Source organism: Ammospiza nelsoni, chromosome 17 (genome assembly GCF_027579445.1).
Source record: "Ammospiza nelsoni isolate bAmmNel1 chromosome 17, bAmmNel1.pri, whole genome shotgun sequence".
NCBI lineage: Eukaryota > Metazoa > Chordata > Aves > Passeriformes > Passerellidae > Ammospiza > Ammospiza nelsoni.
This window is the reverse complement of record NC_080649.1, coordinates 13,194,175-13,219,721: the sequence shown is the minus strand read 5'-3', so window position 1 is coordinate 13,219,721 and position 25,547 is coordinate 13,194,175. Positions and strand designations below refer to the sequence as shown.

At 47.9% G+C, this 25,547-nt stretch overlaps 2 protein-coding genes across 3 annotated transcripts in view; both read right to left on the bottom strand.

Moving 5' to 3' along the window:
• Nucleotides 1-6,390: 6,390 nt before the first annotated feature.
• LOC132080974 (uncharacterized) lies at nucleotides 6,391-12,507 on the bottom strand. 2 transcript variants are annotated; one of them, XM_059484408.1, is made up of 3 exons: nucleotides 12,414-12,507; nucleotides 7,663-8,268; nucleotides 6,391-7,154 (listed from the first exon to the last, which is right to left on the bottom strand). In XM_059484408.1, the coding sequence occupies exons 2-3, from the start codon at nucleotides 8,112-8,114 to the stop codon at nucleotides 6,728-6,730; spliced, it is 879 nt and encodes a 292-aa protein (XP_059340391.1). In that variant the 5' UTR covers nucleotides 8,115-8,268; nucleotides 12,414-12,507; the 3' UTR covers nucleotides 6,391-6,727. The 2 variants fall into 2 exon arrangements, with proteins under 2 accessions (XP_059340391.1, XP_059340392.1); XM_059484409.1 differs by lacking the exon at nucleotides 12,414-12,507 and having other exon boundaries at nucleotides 7,659-8,283.
• A 1,388-nt stretch (nucleotides 12,508-13,895) lies between these two features.
• The window catches only part of GSG1L (GSG1 like), a 47,591-nt gene continuing 35,939 nt past the window's right edge, over nucleotides 13,896-25,547 (bottom strand). Inside the window, exons 4-7 of the mRNA XM_059484676.1 lie at nucleotides 25,381-25,492; nucleotides 20,224-20,391; nucleotides 14,564-14,631; nucleotides 13,896-14,005 (exon numbers count right to left, since the gene is read on the bottom strand). Of these exons, the coding sequence (XP_059340659.1) occupies nucleotides 13,896-14,005; nucleotides 14,564-14,631; nucleotides 20,224-20,391; nucleotides 25,381-25,492 (458 nt within the window). The remainder of the gene's footprint in view (nucleotides 14,006-14,563; nucleotides 14,632-20,223; nucleotides 20,392-25,380; nucleotides 25,493-25,547) is intronic.

The following is a 25,547-nucleotide window of genomic DNA, read 5'->3' as shown; positions in this document are numbered from 1 at the left end:
TGGTTTTTGACAGAACATTGTGCTGGGCTAAGCATGTGGAGGTGAATGTCAGTGCTAGAAATAGCCAAGGCTCCTCAACAAAGGAGCATTTATAACATGAAAGTCTTGTGGCTCTGGAGGAGCCTGGGGTGGGAGCAGTGGAAGGGGAAGTTTTGGGTCTGGAGTCTGGACACTGCACCTCAGAGCCAACGTAAGGGCCAGGAAGAGACTGGAACTCAGCTGCTGCCCCCTGAGAGTGTGAGCCCAGCTGGGAATTATGGACTGAACTGGTCTCCAGACTATCCCTGAGCTGCTCTCCAGACCCTATCCCTGAGCTGCTCTCCAGACCCTATCCCTGAGCTGCTCTCCAGACTATCCCTGAGCTGGTCTCCAGATCTTTTTCACCTGTAGCTGGAACAGATGTGAGGCCAATTCTGGGATGCAGAACAAGTGTGGTCAGCAGCAGGGCAAGGCAGCACAGAGGGAGCTGCTGTGGCTGGGAGGTTTCTCAGGGAAATGATTCCTCACCCAGGGGGACCATTGTGCTGGAGAAAGAGAAGGATGCTGTGGTAAATGCAGTGAGCCAGGACAGCTGAGCCCTTTTATCTCTTTCACTGAGAATTCTCTTCTGCCTGACAGCATGAGGTGGCTGCCAGAACAGAGGTTGCTGTGTGAAACAAGCTGGGGAAAGGACTTTCATCTTGAGCAAGAAAGAGCTTTTATGTCTCATCAGAAAGGGCCAGGGGCCAAGGGAGCCCCAGCAGAGCAGGAGGATGCTCTGGGCAGCCCAGGGAGCTGGGACATGGTGGGGCTCAGCCCTGGAATGCCCCACTGGGGCTGTTCCTGCCTCTCATTATTCCTGGCTCTGTGCTCCCATTCATCAAAGGCTTCCCTGGCTGCTTTCTGCAATTACACACCTCTTTTTTTTTAACCTCACAGAAGTCAGACTGGGTTACACAGAGCTTCAAGCAGTTTGGCCTGAAAACTTCTAGGGATGGAGGATGCAGAGCTTCTCTGGGCAATCTGCTTTAATACTTAACTGTCCTCATAGGGAAAAAGTTTTTCCTTTGGCACATAACAACCTGTACCCTCCCCTCCCGCTGATTAAAGGCACAGATCAGCATGGATAAAACTTCTGGCATTGCAGAAAGGTCATCTCTGTTGTTGTCATTGAGCTGTGTAATAATAAATTCCATCTCTCAACTATAATTTCAGATTTGCAGATTAGCAAAAATCCTATGATCCACCTCTTTCCTGGTATGCTGGAGCTACCTGCAATGGTCTGAGCCTAAACAGTGGTAAAAACTAATTTACAGTGAATGTCAGTTCTGGCTTGTTTCCAAAGGAATGTTTTGGGATGGCTAGCTGGATACTGGAAATTGTTTGGTAAGGATTCCTTGGTGAACAGATGAATCAAAGGGACATTTCCATTACCAACAGGAGATCTGTCTGTGGCCAGAATTCATGGGGAAGATATGGGATGATAGTATGACTTTTCATTATGTTTAATATTGTCAGAGAAATTAAATAGCCACTATTATTCATCTCTCTGGGGTAGTAACGTATCTGAATATTAACACAAAATGAGAGATCTGATCAAAACCCACTGACCCAGCAAGGCATTGATGTGTATTTTAATCACTCTCTTTGGGCCACTCAGATAATTTACTCTTCATTATAAATTGGCAAGAAGCTGTGGTCTGCATTTCTCAGGGCAGGGCTGGGGAGGATCAGTGTCCTGTCCTTGTGTGGGAGCCCTTTGGGGTGTCCCAGTGTCATCTGTGTTCCTGGGGAAGCAGCATCAAGGCCCTCAGGACATCTGCTCTGTTGTCACCTGCCTGTGTGCTGGGAATAAGTAAATAAATAATCCAGAGATTATAAATCATCCAGAGATGATTTATTGGGCTCTTGTTTCCCTGTCAGGCTCTGAGGAGGGGAGAGGTCTGTGGGGGAGAGCTCCAGCTCAGAGTGGAAAAGAAATGGAAACTTTTACAGAAATGGATGGATAGGAAAAGTGGAAAAGGGTCTCAGGAGGCACTTTCACCTTGGAAAACAAAAATTGTAGGTTTATTGTGAAATTACTGAAGTCAGGTTGAAATGTGCCAGGGGCAGTGGCTGTATAAATGTATAGAGAACACATCATGAGGAGCAGACATTCAGGGAGGACTGATGGAGAAGGCATTACTGGTAATTAATGGCACTGCCCAAACCCCTGTGACTCACAATTCAGGCCAGATGATGCCTGTAATTGATAAAAGATGCAGACAGTTGCCTAAAACTTGCTGTGCTGTATTTTAAGTCATAGAGCAGAAGAGCTGGTGGACTTGTTTTGCATAAAGCATTTGCATTATGCAGGGATATTATTATTAACAGGATGAAGGGGTAACCCTTGAGGTCATAAAATGCATGGTTCAATGAGTGACTTTGACTGCAATTATGCATTAGAGATATTAATGAGAAGGCTGACAAATGAATTGGTGATGCATGTAGAACTAACCACAGCAAAGAGCCCTCCAAATCAATGCTACAAAAAGTTTGCCATTTATCTTCTTTATCCACTGATGCAGATGTAGTTCTTTTATTAAAGAACTACATCTTTAATATTAAAACTTATTAAAATTAAGTTCTTTTATTATTTTTAAAATGTTTTTGTTTTTGTTGTTAGAAGTTTGGTTTCGTTTTTTCAGCACAGAGTTTATTATTCAGGATTTTTTACAGGATTTTACAGGATTTTTTACAGGAGTGCTGTCTGATCAGAGGGGTTGGACAAGCTGACCTCCAGAGGCTCTTTCCAGCTGAAATTATTCTGTGATTCCACGAGCAGCATGCATCAGGACCCTCTGTTTAACACAAGTTATCTGCTGAAGAATCTGCTCTGCCAACTGGAGCCCATGGAGCCACAGCAGGGGCCATATTAATAGGTTGCTTATTTAATGCAATCAATCAGTGCAAACTACACATTGCCTGAGGCTGGAAAAAAATATTGTTGTCCTCACACTTCTGACCAGACATCTGCTCTGGGAGATGACAGGGGGAGGCAGGCTGTGCCAGGCTCTGAGGCCCTCAGGACACGGGCAGGATGAATGCCCAGCATGGCCCTTGAATGAGTGTGATACTAATGACTCTGGACCCAGGCATGGCTGGAAAATAGCAAATGTAATGCCTGTAGTTAAGAGAGAAAAGGAAAGAAAGTAATTTGGTCTGGTATTGGGTCTTAGAGCTCGAGAATATGTGTTCAAGGGGAAAAAAAAATAGTTTAATGAAGAGTAGACAGAATGCAACATGGATTTAAAGGCTAATTTTTCACTGTGTGTCTGATTGCTTGCCCTGCCTGTCTCCATACAAGTGGAGGTGATAACATTTTGGAGAGAAGGCTTATTTATGCTAAGGGGCCAGGCAGGAGGGGTTGGAATCAGTGTGAATTGTCCAAGAAGAACAATGGCTGAATCTCTTTAACTGTCACAGTAATGGGGCTGTGTAATTGCTTTTCTGTCTGAATAGCAGGCAGCAAGACCTAGGGCCTAAAGACAGAGCGAGCTTCTAACAGGGCACATTCTGGCAAGCACAGGATGTTAAAAATCAACGCCAAAAAAATGGCTTTCAGGCCTGTATATTTAAGACCCTGCTGTCTTGGTTTGGTTGTGCTGACTCAGTTCTGAGCTGTGCAGGGAGAAGGGCTCTTCCTGCAGGTGTGGGCGGCCAGCCCTCGTCCTCCTGTTGTGTTAGGAGTGGGTGGGATCAGAAAAAATAGACTGGACACAGAAAAACTCTCAGGGATGGTGGGCAGACAGCTGTGCTCCTCTCCCCAGCAAAGCAGCAAGGCAAGCTGAGACCTGTGGAAGGATGAAAGGACTTGGTAATGCACATCAACAAGAGGAAAATGAGTTGAAGATCAGTGTATTTTTCTACCTGTGTAGAAATTGGAGAAGGTGCCTCAAGCACAGGGAAATGGTCAACAAAGATAATGCAGTAATTGAAGGCTGAGACATCTTCACAGAGAAGAGCTGCCTTCAAGGTATAAATGCAGCAGGGGGAAAGGAAGAATTGAGGAGTTCTAAAGGACAGGTGGAGTCGGTTTGTCCTGCTGCTTTCTTCCCCTTCCCCTGAGCACTTGGGCTGCTGTGGCTGCCAAGGCTCTGGGACAGACTGTAGGGCTCAGAAGGTGCAGATTACTACTACTACTATTATTACTATTATTACTATTATTAATAATAATAAAAATTACAATAATTATTAGTAATCACTATTAAGATAATAATAATAATAATAATAATAATAATAGTAATAATAATAATAGTAGTAGTAGTAGTAGTAGTAGTAGTAGTAGTAGTAGTAGTAGTAGTATTGTATAGAAGCTCTGAAAAGACTGGCCAGCTCCAGCTGGACGCAAATAACCTAGAAATTCCTCTGGAATAGCTAAAAGCCAAGACTATCAGGGTAAAAGACCTGATGCACATCTCCAGAGTGGGTGGAAGTCATTCACAGTACAACTGACCCTGTGGAAGAAGACACTGAAACCTGAAAGGGACCCAGAACTGACACTATTTGACAGAACCAGCCCTGGTGATGTAAGGTTAACAAAAATAATTCATGGGTTTGTGCTAGATCTGAGGCATGAGGAGAATGAGACAAAAAGAGAAAATTGAGCATATTGTTTGATCTCATGAGCATGAGAAACCACAGAGCCTGTTCTCACAGGAACAAATGGATTAAAATTTTACAGGTAGGGAGGGCAGGCAGTGCAACATATAAAGATGGATATTGCTAAATATGTTTTTTTCAGTGTCCACTGGAAGTTATAGAAAGCTCCAAAGAGAGACCTCAGAGAGAGATGGGGGTCTGGTCCGCCCCAGAAAAATGAGTGTGGAGCAGTTCCTGTGTGTGTTCTGTGGGAGAAGGATCAGCCCAGGTCATCCAAAGGGACAGGCTTTCCTACAAGAAAGAGCCAGGAAAGCAGAACAGGGTGCAGGGGGTGTTTGTGTGAGACTCAGTGCACAGAGCCTTCCATTGGGTTTGTGATGGTCCACCCTGGGGGATTTGCTCTGAGAGGACACTCAGAACATCTCCAGTGGCTCCAGAATGTCTCCAGTGACTCCAGAATGCCTCCAGTGGCTCCCATCACCCTGCACAGCCCTGTGCCCACCTGAGAGGGAGCTGCCCTTCCCCAGTCCCTTTGGGGGCTGTCCCTGTCCCAAGGGCACACACTGCACAGCCCTGATTTCCCTGGGGGTGCCTGGGGGTGCCACCTGTGGCTCTTGGCTGCACAGTGGCACAGGGCAGTGTGGGCAGTGCCATGCCTGTGTCTGCACAGCAGCTTGGAAGTGAAATAAATTGCTACAAATTTATTGGAGCAATTTATTTTACCTATTTTAAAGAGAGCTTCAACCAATGTCTTTGTGAGTGCAGCAGAGACCATCCTGCTGCAAGGGAGGTGCCACCAAAGTCAGTGTCCCCACAGAATTGTGCCCAGCATGTTCAGAGTGTGGCTGTGTTCCCCTCCCATCACCCAGGGTGTCTGGATCTGTGCTGGCACTGGGAATGATCTCCTTTCAGTGCTTTTGTAATTGTTTTTTTTTTTCTCCTCCCTGTTATTTTTGGAATAAGCTTTAGAAGTGGATTAGAGCCCAGCAGAGGGGAAGGGGGGCTGAACTCTCAGGTTACCTCTTGCCCTCCCCAGGGCCTGGCAGGAGCAGCAGGATGGAGTGTTCTGAGACCAGGGAAGTGACTCTGCCCAAGGAGTGTCCCTGACTCTGAGAGGCACTGGGTGAACCAGGACAGGACAGTGTGGCTGCCACTGCCACTGAACAGCAGGGACATCCCTGCAGCCCTCCACTCTCACCTTTCCAGAGCAGGCTGCAGGGCCAGGCCTGTGGGGGAACCTGGGGGACAAACTGTTCATCCATGGCACGGTGCTGGTTCCCAGATGGGAGGAAGGAGCTCCAGGGTCGTGTTCCTGTGTGTCCTCCTTCCCTTGGGACAGGCTCCATGGCAGTGGTCCCTTTGAGGGACCCTTTCAGCTGGGTTAACACATCTGAGCTGGTCTGTCAGCCCAGTCCCCACAGACTGGGAGAGCTGCAGGCCACAGACCTTCCCCTGTCTCACTGCTGGGGTGGTGATTTAGGAGCACATGGCAGAGCTTTGTACCCTGATCCCCATGACCTGGCTGGGCTCACCACAGCTGCTCACCACCGTGCCCTGGGTTTGTGCCCCTGAAACCAAGGATTCAGTTGGGCAGGGGAACGTTTGGAATTCCCAGGTCTCATTCCAGTGTATGTTCAGGTTATGGTCCTGATTGATTTGATGTGCAAAGCCCTTTTAGACAAATAAATAAAAAAAGAACAGGCACAATTTTCTAACAAGTAATGTCATTTAATGAATGATACACTCTAGAAAATAGAAACTACCCAGATGCTGGTTGGTTGGTTGGTCTGTTTGGGGCTGGGAGAAGGCCCTTGCTTGGACGTACAACGCCTTCGTGGGATTCTTTTGTCAGCATTTGTAGTTGCTGGAAACAAGGACACGTCCATAGATTGAGAGAGACACCAAAGGAGCAATTGTTTTCTAAAATGTGGGAAGAGTGCAGGGTGCCATCCCACTCTGTGTCACTGGGCAAGTGGCATGAGGGCTCAGAGCTCACCAACACCTTCACAGACAATCCATACCTAAGGGACCAACGGGACCTAGCACAGCCCAGTCCTCTGGAGTCACTGCAGACCTGGCACTCTGCACAACACTCTGGGCTCTGCTGTTACTGCACTGCACTCTGGGTGCCTTTCTGCACGTGCTGTGTCTCTTCCCTCAATGTCTGGCTGCTAATTCCAGGGAATATGCTTTTCAGGATGTCACAGTAGACCGTGTACAGCTCTGGGTCTATGTTGGGCTTGGGCAGGGAGCAGGAGTTGCAGGCCTGCTCGGTGCCTGGGTGCTGTGGCCAGTACACATCACTGAAAAGAGCAGTGAGGATCTTGTGGGCAGCCTTGTAAGGGTCATCCTCAAACTGCACCATGGCCTTGAGCTCCATCAGGGTGTAGCCGTTGTACCTCTTGCTGTCCTCGGCCAGGGGCTGCACCGTCTCACCTATGTGTCTCACCTTCCACTTCAGGCATTTCAGGTCTTCCTTTACATCCTCTAGCTCTTTCTCCATGGCTTGGAATTCCTGTGTGGTTACAAATCTCCTGCCAAGGAAAGAAGTGGCAGAGACAGGGTGGAGTTCAGAGGCTTGGAGGAGTGGGGTGAGCCCAGCTTGCCTGGGGTCGGAGCAGACAGTGGAGCTTTGGGGGGACATCCTGGCCATGTCACTGAGCACCAGCCCCTGCTCTGCTCTGCTCTGCTCTGCCAGGCTCCAGGGGACAGCAGAGCTTCTCTCTGTGCTACAAGGGGAAGTTGTGCTGCCTCCTCTGGAAGGAAAGGAGGCACCTGAAAATTGGGCCCTGCTGGAGGAGCTGAGGGTGACAGCCTGGCCCAGGTCTGTCATTAGGTCTGGAGAGCAAAGTGGGGATATGGAAATTGGGCATTTTGCTTCCTGAGTAACAGGGTTTAGTGGAAGCACAGGGTGGGTACTGGAAAACAAACACTGGGAATCATAAAAGATATTTAAATTTTTTTAATGGGAGGGCTCTTACTGATTCTATGCCAACATGGGCTGTTTGAGGACTTAGACACCTGTGTGCTCTGGATACATACCTCTCATGATCAGGATCTTCCAGATCTGATTCAAACCCCTTTCCTGTATTCTTTAATTCAGTTTCAGAATAGCCGGGAGCCTGGGAACTCTCTTCAGGAGTCGCTGTTGCTGGAGGCCTTGTGCTTGTCCTGGCTGGGGTCAGTGTGTGATCTGAAGCTGAAGCTCGTACGTTTTGTGCTGAGTGAGGACAGAAGGTGGAGAAGGAAGCTGCATTGATCCCTGGGCTGACTGGAGAGCAGTCAGAGTATTGCTGTGGCTTGGCTGAGCTGGGTGTTAGACTGAGCCTGAGGCTGGCTGGGCAAGATGCTGGAATAGTCCTTGCTCCGAGTGGGCTGGAACACGATATTGCTAAATTTGTATCTCTTTGCTCAAGTGGTTGAGGGTTTGGTGATTCCCCTGGGGCCAATCTAGTGATGGAGGTGATGTCCAGCAGGGTTTGATCCTGAACCATGGAGATCTGGCTGGTTGGTTCTGATGAAAGTGAAGAGCTGCTTGATGTGTCGCTGGAAGAGCTTGACGTAGCGAATGGGGGGATTTTCTGAGCATTATGGTCACTCCTGTTCCTCTGCGGGCTAGTGACACTTAGAGCTGGGTGTTGTGAAGCCCTAAAGAAAGACAAACACACACTTTTTCCTCTGGACTGGGCTAAAGGCTTGTAAGAAAATTTTAGGGCTATTTTGGGACAATTTAAGCCTGTTTCCCACAGCTGCATTTCCCCACAGGCTGATCTGCTTCTCATGTCTGTATAAAACCCTGCTTCTCATGACCAGGAGCAAAGCATTTGAGAATAAGGCACAGGAATTCAGGACCAGCTCCTCCCTGCTGCTGACTGAGCCCATGTAAGCTGTCCTCAGTGTGAGAACCACTGGGACATCCACATTCTCCTTCCCAAAAGTCACACAGCTCTGTGAGAACCAAGGGTTTGGTGCTGGGGAAGGACAGGAAGGGGTGAAAGCTGTGGGCATCATGGCTCTGAGAACACAAAAACCTGGCTGCAGGTGGCCACAGCACCTCTCCCTGCCCATCCTGCCCAGTGTGAAGACCTGCCTTCCTTCCATGGCCCTCATGCTTCAGTGTCCTGGGAGCACTGCCTGGGAACCCAGGGAATTAGGGGATGGCTAAATTTTTCTTAGTTTGTCAATACTGATGGCAAGAGAGGAAAATGTTGCACCCCTGTGGCCTGGAACTTTACTGGCAGGTGGGGAATGCAGCTAAAAATGCCTTGCCCTTGAAGGGGAACAAAGACAATCACTGTGCAGATCATGGTGCAGGATTTCCAACAGCCAAAGGACATGACAAGCTTTTGTAGTGATGCCAGGGACCAAGTGAGTCTTTTTGTGCATCTGGTAAATCCTTGTGGTGGAAGGACAGCAGCAAATCCTGGTCTGGATGGGATGTGTGAGATCTGTGCATGAGGTCCTGTCCTGTGGCCTGAATTACCTACATAGTCACTCCTCCTCCTCCCTGCACTTTTCTCAGTGTTGGATGCAATTAAACACCAAACATTTAAGGTTCTAAAGAGCATGTCTCACACCTCTGGGCTTCAATAGGGTTAATTTGCTAAATCACGGCTTAATTATCAGGTCTAAATCAAATTTGAAAGGTTTTATAATTGGAAATGCAGACAGTTACAGAGCTACTGCATAAAAGCAGAGCCTAAAAGGAATCATAAAATGGGTTATGTAAAGGGCAGGAGAGAAAACAAGCTCAAAGAGAGAAAATGTGTCCCAGGGAGCACCTGGGAGTGCCTTGCCTTCTTAACCTGGCTGAACAGCACTGGAAGGCCAGAATTGCCAGCTGGGCATGAGGAAAGCGTTTTCACCCTGAGGGTGCTCAGACAGTGGGGTTGAGGCCAGGAGAGGAATTGGGATCTCCATCCTTGGATGTGTTCAGATCTAACTGGGCAGGGAATGAAGCAGCCTGATCCAGCCTGGGAGCACAGGACTGGAGCAGAGCCCTCCAGGGTCCCTGTCCATACTCTGCTATTCTGTGGTTCTGCCTAACTATGAAAATAATTTATTCCTCCCCTGTTCCCCTTCCTCCTCTCACTTTTCTCCCCTCTGAGCCCCACCTCACCATTCTTCTCTTCCATTGGAGCCTCTGTTCCCACTGACTTTATGGTGCCTGCTGTAGGAGAGTCCCTGATGAATAAAAAGCTTTTTTTTTTACAGAAAAACCAGAGTTATTTGGCTCAGAGGGATTGCTGCCCCTTCCTTACATGTCAGGGTCAGTAGCTCAGGCTTTGGACCATGGGAGACAAGACACAATCCCACTTTAAGACAATTAAAACAAAAAAAAATGCATTTTGGCTGTTAAAATTACATGTATTTATCCTAAAATATCTCACCATGTCAAACTATCTGAACTGAGAACAATCCCCACCTCCATTCTAGGGGGGACAGGATATGCACAGTAAGGGAAAGGCTATTTGGGTGAACATAAAGTCTGAAAGACTTAATTTCACATGTTTAGCAGTGTGGGACAGGGTTGGCTTTTGAGGGGGGTGGTTTGGGGAGTTTTTTGCATAAATCCAGGATTAGCTGTAGGAGATGAAGCATTTATTGAAAGATGCAATTTAAAAGAGTGACAGAAAGCACGTTTCATAACTAATCCCACTGAAATTTATATAAGAAACCTTTCAATTCACCTGTGCACTGGAGGAAACAAAAAATGTATTATAAACTGTCAGCTTATTTTGCTTCCCTTTTCCACCCCATAGTTTTCAGGAGCTGCCATGCTCCACACAGGACTGCATTTACTTTTATCACCCTCCTTATCTCGGAAGCAGAAAAACTGGTAGCTCAAGAAGCAATGTTAAAGCAAAATGTCAGTCTGGATGTTAGCAGAGGTAAATGAGGACAGAACTGAGACCTTTAGCTTTGGAATTTCCTAGTGGGCACGGCTTTGCCTGAAGACAGGAATGAGATTCCCCCTGCTGTCAGTGCAGCAAGGCTGGATCTTCGACCCGTAACCATGGTGCCTTATCAGAGGGGATTTTTCCCCACTCGCTTTATTTTCTATGTGGTGAATCACTACGAACTGAATAAATTACAGGAAGAATTGCAAGACCTGGAGTTGGAATCAATGCTGACATGAAACAGGCAGCTGATTGCAGCTGTCAGGTACCTCCACAAGGAGAAACCTTGGCTCAACTTTGAGCGACACTTCAAATGCGTCAAGCCCTTGTTGTCTGCCGCCTCCCAGCCTGTGCTGCTCAGCATATAAAGCATGTTCCCCGTTGTCACAGTGACCTTGGCTGCCGTCTGTGCCTTGCCCTCTCCAGCTGAGCTGGTGCTACATGCTTTTTTGGAGACATTTGAAAGTTGCCTGCACATCCAGCAGCACTTCGCTTTCACGGCGCTCATGACCGAGGGAAAAAAAACCAACCAGTGGATATTATTTGGTTTTTGTTTTTTATGAATTGTTTCCACTGTGTTTTAAACCTGGAGTTCTTCTGATGAACTTGTCTGAATAGGAAAAAATTACACTATGCTTCAGAGTGAAGCACTGAGGGATTGGTTGCATAAATCTCACTGTAGACAGCCGGGGTGGGAGGATGGTAAAAGAGCTGTAGGATGGACCCAAGGGAAATGCCTACAGGGTGATGACATGAGAATAAAACTATTTTTTTCAAGGCCTCCTCTTTGTCAGGTGACCCTTCTGAAATGCCCACGCTGCCAAAACAGTGACATATTATTTCTTTAACACTGAATTAATTTTGAATAATCTCTCAGTTTTCTACAAGAGCAGCTGGTGTCCTGAACTCTGGGTTTATCTGCCTCAAATAACACCAAGGCTTTCAGTCACAGACAGTAATAATTTGCTGTTTCCTGCTCAGCTCTTCCTCTTCTGGGCTATTTATCTCTTCTTTGGCTCTGCCAACACACCTGTCCCTCCTTGTCCTTTGTGATATTTCTCCTGTCTCTCTCTTGCCCATTTGACATTCAGCATCTGCACCTCTCCCACCTGCCCTGTGGCATCCAGGCTCCTCATGTTAATGCCTTATGGTGGGACAGCTCTGGAAGGAAGGGTGGGAGTGGCATGGACATACAGATGTCTGAAATCAGGGACTATTGCTGGCTGTGAGCTAATAACAGTGTGCTTTTCTTGCTAATAAATAACTGTGCAACAACAACAAAAATATCCTGAGGTGAAACTTCTATATTTTTGTGCAGGGGCTATACACAGCTGGAGCACTGAGATCTCCCAGCCTTGCACTTCTGAAAGAAAAAGCTGAGACTTCCAAGGTCAAAAATGACAGCAAATAGACTTTAAAAGTGTCTGGAAATGCTAAATTTGGTATGTCCGGGGGTATCAGATGTATAGGGGCCGGTACCATATGTTTGCTCAGGAAGGCAGCTTGGGGAGAGCAGAGGATGCCAAGTTATGGTTAGAGCTCCCTGGTGCTCAGCTCAGGTAAGTTGAAACCCTGATAAAGGGGTTTAAAGGAAAGAAAATAATTTTCTTTTTAACCCTGTTAAAAGAAAATTATAGTTCAGTGATGGACATTAAATGGTTTAATATAGAATTATTGAGACTGAATAACTGCATTGTCCTGATTGAGTCTACTCTGGATTCAAGCTTCTGATGGAATTTATAATTTAAGGTCACTTCTCACAATGGAGAGCTCAGTCTTGCCAACAGAGGAACCTGATATCCTGCCCTGGCATAAGGCCCTTTGTGCTACCTGTGCTCCCACAGTGCTGTTGGGCTGCTCAGAAACCTTTAACATTCTCTCTTCCAAAATCACCTGGCCAGGTAGTGTTTGTCTTCCACAATTGCTCAGCCTCGTTCTCCTCTTTACAGCTTTTGCTCTTCCACTCCTCAGGGGCACTCCCCCAGATCCTTTCCTCTCAACAAGGACAGATGCCCTGATTTGTCTTGCTGGGAGGACAGAAAGATTCACGACGCCTGAGGATGAGCCAGTTCTCCTCATCTGCCGTTTGCTCCAGGCTGGAGCCTCCTCAGAGCCCTCTGGGTGAGCTGCAGGTCCTGCAGGGGATGGGGTGCTGGCTGAGGAGAGCATCAGGAACAGCTCCAGGTGGTGCCTCCTGGTGTCCTGCTGGCAGGGGCCACCCCTGTGGGACGTGTCCATGGAGTGCTCCTGGTGACCTGCTGGCGTTTCCTCTGCTGGTGGCCCTGGGTTGGTCTGTTCCAGGCGATGTGTCCTCTTCTTCCTCACCACCCATGGGGTCAGTGTGACCTCGGTGGCTGCTCTGCCTTTAGCCAAGCCCTTCTCTTGCTGTTTTCTCTCCGTTCTCAATCCTCTGCTGGCCATGGGCCCCTGGAATGGGGAATGTGACAAGGACTGGGAGTGTGGGACCCTGGAACCAGCATCAAGGAGGATCCTGGGGTCAGGCCCAGGCCAGTTATGGCTTGGTGGACTTGCTTGAAGAAGGAGAGGTTCATCTGAGCGTTGTGAGGCTTTGTGCCATCCCAAGCAGCAGTAACTAATGGTTTTTACTCCCTAATAAGCATGGATAATGAGCATTTTGCAGCTTCTATTTGATTTGTAAGCAAACTGTGAACTGAGAGCACAACTTCCCTCCTGTCACTTCATTAATATTGATCTGATTTCATTACAGAAGGTAAGGATGTGAGGCTGAGCCTGATGGAATATTGAGGGATGGACACTGTTCTTTAACCTGACTCTGGGCTTCTTATTTGGGGTTTGCCTTCCCAGTGCTGTCAGCACTCTATGGGGTGAGCTCTGGGTCCTGTAAAATGGAAACACTTGGGACAGGGCTGGCCATATTCCTTGGAACACCTATTGCCAAGACTTGTTATTGGTTCTTTAAAACCAAGACCTCTGGACAGGCTTCAGTAATAAAATAAACATATTTGAGAACCTGCCAGGAGCTTGGCAGGTGAGGAACATTCTCAGGAAACATGACCCAGATCAATTTTGTACCAAGAGACATTTTCAGGCCTGTGAGAATGAAGGGCATGGATCTGCCTGTGGAGAGGTCCATGACTGACAATGACATTTTCAAGGAGCAGGAGTTACCAATGAGCTGATGACAAACCCAGCTGGAGAGCAGTGCCAGCACTATCATGCCTGTGGGGACACCACCTGCAGTGACATGGGACTGGAGAGCTGTTCCAGCAGGTCTGGGCAGGGAGCAGGACCCTCAGGGGTGGGGGTTACACACACCAAGCTTCCATGAGAATGTGGCTGAGATGTGCATCTCAGCAAGACAGAGGCAGCAAAATGCCATCAGGTTTCCAAATTTTAATAGCGCAGAGCCAGCAAGTCACTCTCCCAAGGCTCCCTCCTGCTGAATGAAGGATCACTGGCTTTCTTTCCAAGGAAATAGATGCATGAAACTGCACACATCTTTCCTGGAGAGTAAAGAAAAAGTATAGTATTCAGAGCAGGGCAGGAGCCATGCTCCAACATTGCTCTGTACATTGAACCACTGATTCCCACAGCTTAAAGCAAGGGCTTTTTGCAAACACTGAATAAAAGCACAGCAATTTCCAGAGAAAGTGCAAGAAATGGCATTAATTATACTAACATTATTGTCTACCAAAGCTGCTTTCAATCATTTTTATATTCAATAGCATGCATCATCATGAATTGGTGATAAAGATAGATGAAAAAAGGTAGTGATAATGAAAGTTATACAGGTGTAAATTAGAGCATATTTTTAAACTACTATGAAGTCACAGCTTCTTGAGATAACACAAAATTATAGGATATGTGCACATCCTAAATTGAATGCTGGAGAATTCTGTACTGTTCTTATGCTGGTTGGTTATCTCTTGGGCAAGGCTGTCTGGGAAAGCAACAAACCTCTATTCCCAAAGCTTCCTACTCCAAACCTGGTTCTGGGCCCCGGGAGCCAGCGTGGGGACAGTACAAGCCATTGTGTGCCAGACACATTCATGGTCACTTACTATTTGGGGAGCAGCTATGGAGGCACTGTAACCTCAGGTCCCCAGCCTCAGCCCTCTCCTCCTCAGTCCTGGAAAAGAGAATATAGAAGTAGCACCTTGAACAGAAAGAAAAGCTGCTCCCAAATGTACACAAAAAGGGTAAAAACTAATTAGAGTCCAACGTACCTGGGCTCTTCCATCTACAGCCAGGCCCACCATGCAGATGGTGATGGGCTCAGGAAGGACTTGGTTCCCCTGGCTTTGCCCCTCTTGGGGGAAAGCTCATGTAAAGAGGCCTTGGGGAATAGAAATGAGGGGCTCAGGGCTGCATCTCTCCACTCTTCCCCTCTCCAGGGTGGATCTAAGCACCGGGGCCCAGCAGCACTGGACAGTGTGTGTGTGTTGGAAGTGGGGATGGAGCTGCTGCTGCACCGTTTTAGTGCCAGTGCATGTGATTTCCAGAAGGAGCAGCTCTGTGGATAAAGCTTCCTGTGTTGCAGAATAAAGTACAGAACAAATCCAAGGCAGGAGGTTGCACTTATCCCTGTGCACGGATGAAAGGGGAACGGGAAGATTGGAAATATTGACGTCTGTGTGAAGAGCTACTGACTCTGCCAATGGGAGGTGCCTCAGGTCAGTAACTGAAACCCTGCTCAGGTACCTGGGTGACCAAGCAGGAAATCAGAGCAAAGGTTGGCATGGCTTTGGAAGGCATTGGTATGATCTGCACATCTGACACAAGCACAATGGACTTAGAGGAAGCAAGCTGTGAGTATGGTACATTACAGAAATGTGCAAAAACGGGAAAAATGGTGTATGAATGATAATTTGAAAAGTTCTGGTTCTCACAGTGCTGGGAATAGTCCTGATTTATTAGCTCTGCAATAGCTTTGGTCCTGCTGTCTGTTTCAAACTGCTCCTAGCACTTAAAACTACATTTTCTGTCCCTGCAGAGACATTTTGTCTGCACTGCTATCAATGGCAGTTTGAACTCAGCTCACTCCAGAATTTCACCAGTAGCATCTGTCTGCTTAGGTTGGTGTTGCAGATCTGAGTAAGGGCCCAGTCAGCAAGAAAAATGTTGTGAAATGTTGTGAAATCAGCTGCAGTGGCACAATGGCTGTTGATGGACAGCTGCAAACGCTGTGCTAGGGATGGGTGAGCTGGGGGAGGCTGAATCTTGCAGATTTACTTGCTAAATGTGTTGGTTTAGCAGCCCCTGTTAAGTAGGATTGGCTTCACAGGGAGCACAAGGCTGGATCCCAGACTGAACCAGGGCTCTGTGATCTCTGTGTGGGTCCCAGGGTGGGAAAAGACCCTGACCTCTCTCTGCAGTGGGATTCTGTAGCCCTGACCAGCCTGGATGCACATCCAAAAGCTGCTCTTGTCCCCACTAAAGAGAGCCATGGGTAATTCCAGTTCCCTCACATCACAAACTTTTCATTCCTTGCCCAAGGCAGTGATGAGCTCTCCATTGAGGATCTCACTTGGATTTGATTTCCACCCTTTCAGGCCCCATATCCCTCACCTCAGGCTTCAGTCCTCACATCCCTCCACCCCTGGACATTCCCTTGTCCTCCCTGGAGCTGCTCCTGTCCCTGTTCCTGCAGCTGTGCCCCTTGCCCAGGGCTCCCTCTGCCCCACCAGCACAGCCAAGTTTTCATTCTTTACCTGAGAGCAAAATCCACCAGAATCCTGGGAGAGGGAGAGGTGTGGTGGGGATGGTGCCTGAAAGGGTTTTTTAAATATATGAAAAAAATTGAAGGCAAGAAACTGAGAAGAAACTTGGGAAAGAATTGAGTCTGGGTGAGCTGGCTGTGCTGGCCCTGCCTGGGTGGATGTGGGGATGGTGTTGGTGGAGCTGCTTGGTCTGAACAAGCAGAATTCTTGTGAATGCATCTTAATTATTACACAGCCATAGGGAAAAAGCTGCCAAAACAGCAGGGGAGAGCTAAAGCTGCTCAAACAGCAGCTCCTAAACAGCTGGGCAGGGGAAGAGGAGAAGGTCTGGCACCATCCCTGCAGATGCTGTCACAGAGATTATCAGACTTTATGGGACAGAACAAAGAATCCCTGTGCCTTTGGCTTATTTTTGGCTTAATATTTCATAAAGGCTGTAAGATTTAGAAATTAATTATTGATTAATTAATTGAAAATGACTAATTGAATAAATGCACATATTTAAGATAAACCACAGTTTCTTGCTTCTGTATCAATCATTTCATGTTGGTTATTTGAAAGATACAGAGTTGGATTTTTCCAATGGTTACCTGTAAAATGCCTTTTTTCTGCTAGGACAGCACTGCCAACAGCAAAGGCCAGGTTGCATTTTAAAGTGACATCTAGTTTTTACTAGATACCTGCAAGAATTAATCTCCATATCACTGAGCTAATTTTTTCTTCTTGCAAATTAACCCAGCAAACAATATTTTATTTGATAAACAGGTAACATATAAGAGCTAGTTCCTAAAGGGATCCTCAGAGCAGGAAGGGAGGAAGCAGGAGGGCAGTGAGGGCTCCTCCTCTCCTGGCTGGGGTAAACCTCAGATGAGGGACTGTGCTTATGGCCACATGGGGCAAGAGTGTTCATGTGAAACAGAGCAGGAAGAGAAACTGGGAGGGATGGAAGAGAGACACTTGTTATGAACTAAAAAAATGAAAAAGGTGAGCAAAAGTTATAGACACACATTCATTTCAAAGGAAAACACAAAAAAAGGAAGGAAAAGCACTTGAAGGACAAAGACTGAAAGCTGACTTTGCAGTTTATTCTGATAATTTTCTGGAACACTTAGAGCATGAATAATACCTCCAATTCAGTATAATTGAACTGGTTTTCTCAGAGTTACCCTGAGGGTTATTGTACCTATTATATCTAAAGAGCTCTGGTGTCTTTCAATTGTGTAGTGTGAACCACAGAGTCTGTTTTGTCTGGACTTCTCAAAGTATCCCAGGCCTGGATGGGACATAAGGGGATGTAGCACCACAAATCTTTGATTTTTCAGCAGCTGCTTCACTGTTTTCCTAGTTTAGGAGCAGTGAGGTGCTTGGGTACAGAGGATTTGGATGTGCTCCTGCCTGGGGCTGGGCAGCTCCCTGTGCTGGCTGAGGTGGGCTCAGAGCAGGCTGTGGGGCAGCATTTGGGGTGCACACAGACATTCCTGGGGTGTTAAAGGCCTCCCCACGTTCTCAGAGCAGAGGCTGCCCTGGGATGGGCAGGCTGAGGTGAAGGAGCAGCAGGGCCACAGAGGGTGAGGCAAAGGATGGAGCTGCTGGGGGGGATCAGACAGCAAACCATGGGGTGATGAGGCTCATCCCCTGCACCTCCAGCACAGCAGCACAGCTGGGAGCTCCAAGGGGCCATTTCAGCTCGCACATCCACATGTCCAGCAGATCTGCTGCTGTTATATGCAGTTGCATGCAATTAAAATGAAGCACAATGCAATGAGAGAGTTGAGAAAACACGTGCGAGATTAGCAGCGTTTTACTGTCAGTACTTTTCATAAAGCAAATTTCTTCCCTGGGAGCAGAGGCCTGTAGGATAATATTCCCACCAAAAAAAATTTATCATGCAAAATGGGGCTGACACTTTCCTTCCCTGAGTCCCAGGTGCTAAATGGAGCTGTTGGAGTAATAATAAAGTTTAATTTTCAGAGGCATGCAGGAGAGTGCCTGTTGCACAGGTGTGCCCAGCCCAGAGGTTGGATGTGTGCTCCAGGGGGTGCTGGCTCTGCACTGAGGCAAAGGAACAGGCAAAAAGGGTGAGGAGATGTGCAAAGTAACTGGAAGGAAGAAAGGCTGGAGGGTTTTATTCATGAGGTATGAAAAGGAACATGGAGGTGGAGGAGTAGGAGGGAATGTGAAGTATCCCTGGGTATGTGCACAGGAAGGAAAGAGGATTTATTTTATTTTCTATTTGTGCAAAGGCAGATGGGAGCTCAGGGAAGTTGTGTGGGACTGAGGGCACCCACAGCATGCAGCAACAGGGTGCTGTTAATGGACTGCCCCTGGACCCCTGCAGTCAGAGCATCCCCAGGGCACAGCAGTGAAGCTGAGCATGAATAGGATCACTTTAAAAATGAAAAAAATTTGGTATATTGCTGCACAGCTTTGAATCTCTAGAATGATCCCATGGTAACACTGTCTCTGGGCTTCCCATTATGTATTCAGATACAACAATTAAAATAATGTGATATAAAAAAAGAAAGTGATAATCATGAAGTTAGGGAACACCACATGCTTGAGCTGAGTGTGCCAAGTGTGTGTGGAAGGGCTGGGAGGAGGTGACCGAGGAGGGAATTGTTGGGGGTGGGATTGTGTCATCTTGTGAGGGCAGGAGGAGCCCAAAGCAAACCCACCATGCCCACGTGAGAGAGAGAGAGAGGTCCCTGTCCTCTGGGCCATTAATATATTCTGCTATTTACTGTTCCAGTAGTGCTGCTTCAACAAGTCTCCTTGGCATTTTCCAGTCTAACTCAAGATACTGCTCCTTATAGTTCTCCTGAGCTCCTATCTGCAATTCTCACTTCAAAAATTCATCTGGTTTCCCTCCCTGAGTGCTGATTTACCCTGAGGCACAGACTGACCCCTTCCTCCTCCCTGTGTCTGGGCTTTCTTTGCTCCCACAGAGAATTTTTTAGAATTCACTGTCATGTCCAAATGCAAAATTAGGAAAATCATGGTTGTTTGCCTCATTTCTCTTTTCCTTCCAGACTGTCTGAAAGGCAGACAGAAAACCTGGATGTTAGCACACGGATAACTGCAACAACAGAATAATGAATGAGATAACCAAGGAAAAGCAATAATCATGGAAGCTCTCTAGTTCTGCCCTCTCGGGAGAGCTCCTCACTCTGAAATTCTGAAATTCCAAACCTTCTGTCCCCCCAGAGCTTCTCCACCATGGAGAAACGGCCCCACTGGTCTGACAAACAGCCATGCATCCTGCTTATATTTCCTGCCCCCAAAATATCTTTATATCACTTCAGGCCATAGATTTTGGTGAGGATTTTCTGTACTTCTCAGCTCTTCATCCTGTGAGGATCCATCTCTGCTGTGTGAGCTCGGGATCTGTGCATTCTTCACAATCCACAGCTTTAAACAAAGCCTGAACTTTCTCTCCAAAGAATGAGGGCAGGGGAGCAGAGTGACAGAGCATCTCAGGGCCTTGGGACCCACCAGGACTGCAGTCCCCCTCAGACCCTGGTGGCACTGGGTGGGTGGCACTGGGTGGGTGTTTTGCTTTATTTGTGTGCATTTGGCAGCTCCAAAGTGGCCTGGAGGTGGCTGGAAAATGCCTCAGCAGCTGTTGGGATTATTGGGAGGTGCCTGTTGCACGTGCTGGGGGAGGATGGATGTCACATTTGGCACACCCCCACAATTTTACCTTTCTAGAGAGGGAGAATCAGCTGACATTGGCAGCACAGCTTTTTGTGAATTGGGTGCATATTGTAAAGATTTCAATGAGTACAGGAGAAAGGGTGGGCACTGGGACAGCACAAAATTGATGAAAAACCAAACCAAGGAGGACCTTTTGAGTTTGCCTTTCACACCTTTTGTGTTTGCCTTTCACACACACCTTTTCCAGGTGCCTCAGAGACCTCACCCACGAGTGCTGAATGGGTGAGAGCCTGAAACCAGCAGAGTCCATGGAAACCTCCCCTGATGGAGTGACTGACTGCACTGACCTTTCTCTGAAGTACTTGATGGCTTCCTGGTCTAGGAAGTTCTGCTCTTCTCGAAAGCCCTGCTCAAAGATTTTGCGCTTGTGCCTGAACTCAATGACAGTCTTGGTGTAGGAGTTGAGGGTGGTGACAGAGGCTGCCATGCAGCAGGTGAAGGAGCCCCAGGCCAGACTGTGGAGAGAGAAACCAGCAGACAGAGCTGGGTTACACAGCAGCTCATGTCACATTTCTGACACACACACACAGGCTGGGACCAGGCAGGGGAGCTGGAGGTGACAAACCCATCTCATCTAAGCTCCTCTTTCTTACCTCCAGCAAACCCATCTCATCTGAGCTCATCTTACCTCCAGAGACCTGTGGCTTATGCTCAGGCAGGCAGGAGGATGGGCTGGGGCTGGGCCATGGTTCCTTCATGCCATGGAGAACCCTGTGCTAAGGCGAACACTTGGTGACACTATGGCCAAACACCTCCTGATCTCCTCTGAAATGCCTCAGAGCCTTGCAGACAAATGTTAAAACCCACACAGTCCTGGAGGGAGCAATGTCAGAGAGCCTTTTGGAGCAGTTTAGCCATCCCTGGGACACTGGCTGCACAATGCCACTGCAGGGGTGGGTTCTAATCTGCTTTTCATGACTTCCTCAGATTACTGTTTTTCCTTCTTTCCTGGTTCATGGACACCTCTGGCCTTCCTGCCTTGTGTCTGGTCTCTGAAAGCCTGACCAGAGTAGAAGACAACAGTTCTATTTTGTGGAGTCACCAGCCTGGGGGGTTCCTGGCTGAGCCCCCTAGAGTGAAAGCAGTGCCAGCCAACCTTGGCCAGCCAGCACACCTGCACGTACCAACCAGGAGCACAGGGAGGGAGAAGGGAAGTGTAAAAACATAAAAGACTGGCCCAGGTTCAAGCTGGCACAGCAGCAAGTGTTGTGCTGGCTCTGCTGGCAAGCAGGGTCAGCTGGGAGCTGCTCTGGTCCCTGCTTGTGGACAGGGGTTCCCTCCAGCTGCTCTTGTTCTCCCTCAACTCAAGTTCAGATGGGGGTGGCAAGGGACTCATGGCCCCAAGGAGTTGAGGTGCTTTTTGAGCATGAAATGAGGCTGCAAAAACAGGCCCTGAATTGCTCCTTTTGTCTGCAGAGCTCCTCTGCTTTCCAGCTCCCCTCAGCTTCACGCTCAGCCCATCAGCTCTGGCTACACAGAGCTCACAGTGGCTGCCTAAGCAAGCTGGATTAACTCCATCATCTGTGATGGTGACACACTTTACCTGCTCCTTTTTTTGCACTTTTTCTGTAACAAATGGATGTGAATTATGCAGAGCAGAAAGTATCCAGCCCCAGTAGCATTATCTTATAAATACGCATTGTCAACACAGCTCTCAGCATGAGCTATTTTCCCATTCTGCAAAGGACCTGCAGACAAGGAAGCAGTTTCTCATTTCAAATTAGACAAAACTCGAAAAAGAGCACATATTCATGGACTGAAAAATCTGGGGGAAAAAATGGCTCAAGTAAACAGAAATGGCTCATTTCAATGATTTCAAAATGCAGCTTATAACAAGTCCTGCAGGGACTCCTGAGGCAAGGAGATGTGTGGAGGCAGCTCTTTCCCTGTCAATTTTGAACCTGTTAGCCAGATGGATTCAAATGAGAAGGAAATGCAGTGACCCTGGGGTGACAAAGTCCCCTGAAGTTCCCCATGGCAGGAAGGGAGCTGGGGCAGCAGGGTGTGAGGGGCACACTCAGCATCTCCCTGGCCTGCCTGGGTCTGCATCCCACCTGGAGTGTGGGGAGAGCTCCAGCAGTGCAGACATTTCCAGATGGGCTCCCAAACAGTACCCAGGAAGAAACCAGCCAAAAAGCACACGCCTCACTGTGCCTGGGGAATGGAATTTGAGGGAGAATTTCTCTTGGATGTTTCTGATGGTTTCTGATGGAATCAGAAGTGCTGAAAGGTTCAGAAGGAAATACTCTCAGTGCCTGGCATTTGGGAAATCATAGTAATTAGGCAATTAGGATAGATGTACTTTAGTTTTTATGGACCTTGGTTAAATGCTATTTATTTTGAATTGTAAAGAGTGGTTGTCCTACCTTAGGAGTTACACCTGCCTTAGGTGAAGGCCTCTTTAACAGCAGTGTTGTTAATACTCCATGGGCTCTCAGGTTCCCCCATGGCTCAAACAGCTCAGGCTTTTTATATTTATTTGCTTTAGAGAGTCTGAACTCCAACATCTCCTGATCCTCAGGGGCACTGAAATCCCCACCCTGGAGAATCCCCTGGGCCACTCCTGACTCGTGCCAGAGCCCAGAACAACCTCCAGGCCTTGCCAAAGGTTTGGGAATGGGGTTGGACAACAGACACCACCCTGAGACATCCAAGCAGACCAGGAGCAGCCCTTCCTCGTTTTGGGGAGAGGTGTTTTTATCATTCCCTTTTGATAGAGGGGAAGCAGAGTCACAGAAAACTTAATTTTCCCACTGGCCCTTGGGAAAGGGATGGCGGTGTGGATCCCCAAGACCCTCTGGCTCTGGGACATGGGGACAGTGTTCCCAGGGCTTGCCAGGGCTGTTCCAGTTCTCTGGCTGGGGCTGCAGTGGCACATTCACAGCAGATGGAATTAAAGGTGGTGGTGACAGCTGCTGGGACAGGGCTTCTCAAAGCTCATGCTCCAGGACATCACCACAAACCAGGTGGAGCAGAAAATGATTCCTGCTGTGTGGTTTTCCACCAGGCTGGGTGGGCATTCGTAATTAACCCTTCTAAAAGAAGGTGTTTGAGTCAGGGTGGTGCCAGGGGAGGTTCTCTGGTCTGTACAACAGTGCTGGCTCAGTGTTAGCTGGAAGGCAGAAGCCTTGGTTTTGCTTCTTTTGACCTCCAGCCTGTCCTTTTCCAGGTCTGCTACCCATCAGTAGCATGGCATGGAGACCCCATGGCTGTCCTCAGGCTGGAAATGCTGCTGCTGCTCAGCCCTGTCCCAGCTGAGCTGGTGTTTGCACCTTGCCCCACATCCTGCACGGATCAATGGGCTGCCCTGGAAGCACCAGGGAAGGGAGGGATGCAGGGAGGGAGGGAGATTGCTAAATGCAAGAAGGAGCTGTGTGGCTGCAGTGGCTGGAGAGGGCTCAGCTCCCAGGGTGGCTGTGTGGAGGGGAGCTCAGCTCTCACCCCAGGAATTCGGGCCAAGGGGATGTTGCTCCCACGTTTCCCTGCTTGTGAGTATCTGAGAGTCCTCCACAGTGAGACCCAATCCAGGGCCAGTCCTGCTCCTTGAACCAAAGCCCACTGTGCCTTCCCCGGCTGTGGCTGCCCAGGGAGAGCTGAGGGAGAGGCTGCTCTGGGACAGGGCTGGGGTCTGGACATCATCCCTCATGGAACACAGCTCCCAGCCCCATCTGCCATGGGACACAGCTCCCAAACCCATCTCCCATGGAATACCAGCTCCTAAACCCATATCTCATGGGACACCAGCTCCATCTCCCATGGAATACCAGCTCCCAGCTCCATCTCCCATGGGACACAGCTCCATCTCTGTGGGACACAGCTCCCAGCCCCATCTCCTGTGGGACTGGACATGGCTCCTAGCTCTATCTGCCATGGGACACATCTCTTAAACTCATATCTCATGGGACACCCAATCCCAGCTCCATTTCCCATGGGATACCAGCTCCCAACCCCATCTCCCATGGAACACCATTCCATCTTCCATGGGACACCATCTCTCCATCTCTGAGGGACGCAGCTCCCATCCCCATCTCAATGGGATACCAGCTCCATCTCAATGGGATACCAGCTCCCAGCCCCATCTCCCATGGGATACAGCTCCATCTCCCATTGAACACAACTGCCAGCCCCATCTCCCATGGGACACAGCCCCCTCTCTGTGGGACACAGCTCCCAGCAGGGAGTATGGGTGGGATGAGTGGGCCCAGGGAGAGCTCGGGATGCCCTGAGGGACCCTGGTGCCCACTCTGAGCCATGGGGGCTCTTGGCTTGCACAAGATGAAGGAGAATAATCTAATGAGTGTTTATCATGCACGACATTTAACAACATTTTGAAGTCTGAGTATTGCAGTAAATTGCAAAATAGATTACTGAAGACAAATATGCCTTATTATTTAAATCTATTGAAAATTATACAATTATTGTGACAGAGTTGTTATAAATATTAATATAAATATTATAAATATGTGAATGCAATGTATTTATAAGTCCTTTATCACATGCAATAAATATTCATTATTGAGACACCAAATAAGCTGTATTTTAAGTATAATGTGATTTGTATTTTGTAGCATGTTGCTAAAATGGTAGAAAGTCCTCCTATGGAACACAGTGGAAAGAGGTGAGAAGGAAAGACTAATAATTCCCTGCAGTGCTGTGCGTAAGAAGTATTTACTTGTTGGTGTTAGCAAAGATTGTTGTCTTTGTTTTGAGATGGAAAGAAAATAATGTGCTATATTTGGAAATTACAAGAAGAAAGTATTTTCCCTATCCATCCAAAGAGGCTGATGCCTCTGGAGGATTGGGGATGTTGTTTGCAGGTATTTTTATTCTCCACAGCCTCCTACTTTTGGTAAGCTTCTTATAAACGTGCAAGCAATATAAGACAGTTGCTGTGTCTTGGCCAAATTAGTTTTATGTGATTTTAGAAGATAAATGGGAAAGGTGAAAAAAAAAACCAAACAAAAACCCAAGCCCATTTTCCCAAGCCTTCTCCCCATGATCCACAGGGAAGTCTCATCATGCCAGGAGCACTGCACCTTCCTCTGCAGTTGTGTTCAAAGCTGCACCCTAAGGTTCAACTGAGACATTAATTAAAAACAAGGGGTGGAAAAAAAAATAAAAAAGCTCAAAGTCTCAGAAATGCCATGGCAATTATGTTCCTAAATTGAACTTTAATGAGAGCGCTCAATCTGTGTTGGTAATTGTGGGTGCTGTTTATTTACAAATGCTCTGTACCTGCTGATAGCGCAGCTGCTGCTGCACAGAACTGTCCCCACACCTCCAAACCTGCCCGGCCCTGGGGGCTCCTGCTCCTGCAGGATTGGCAGCTGGAAATCCACAGGGATGTTCCTGTTAGCTGGAGGTGGGAGGTTGGATGTGTGCAGCATCCCAACAGCTGATGGAACAGCTCCAGAGAGAAAAGATGAACGTGGGGTGACACTTACCAGAAGGACCATCCATAGTCCCAGGAGTGTGGTCGCCAGTCCTCTGGCCCAAGGCTGACTGTCACTTGGAACACTTGAGTGTACATCATGTGTGCCACCATCCCCAAGAGACCTGGGAAGCAGGGATCAGAACAGGAATTTTTGTGCCAACGTGTTTTTTTTTTTAA

Bases quoted from the DNA above. Each gene is read 5' to 3' on its own strand.
- LOC132080974 (XM_059484408.1), bottom strand. From the start codon at position 8,114: ATGGTTCAGGATCAAACCCTGCTGGACATCACCTCCATCACTAGATTG. The intron at 7,155-7,662 runs GTATGTATCCAG...TTTCCTTGGCAG, and splicing joins GAAGATCCTGATCATGAGAG to GAGATTTGTAACCACACAGG.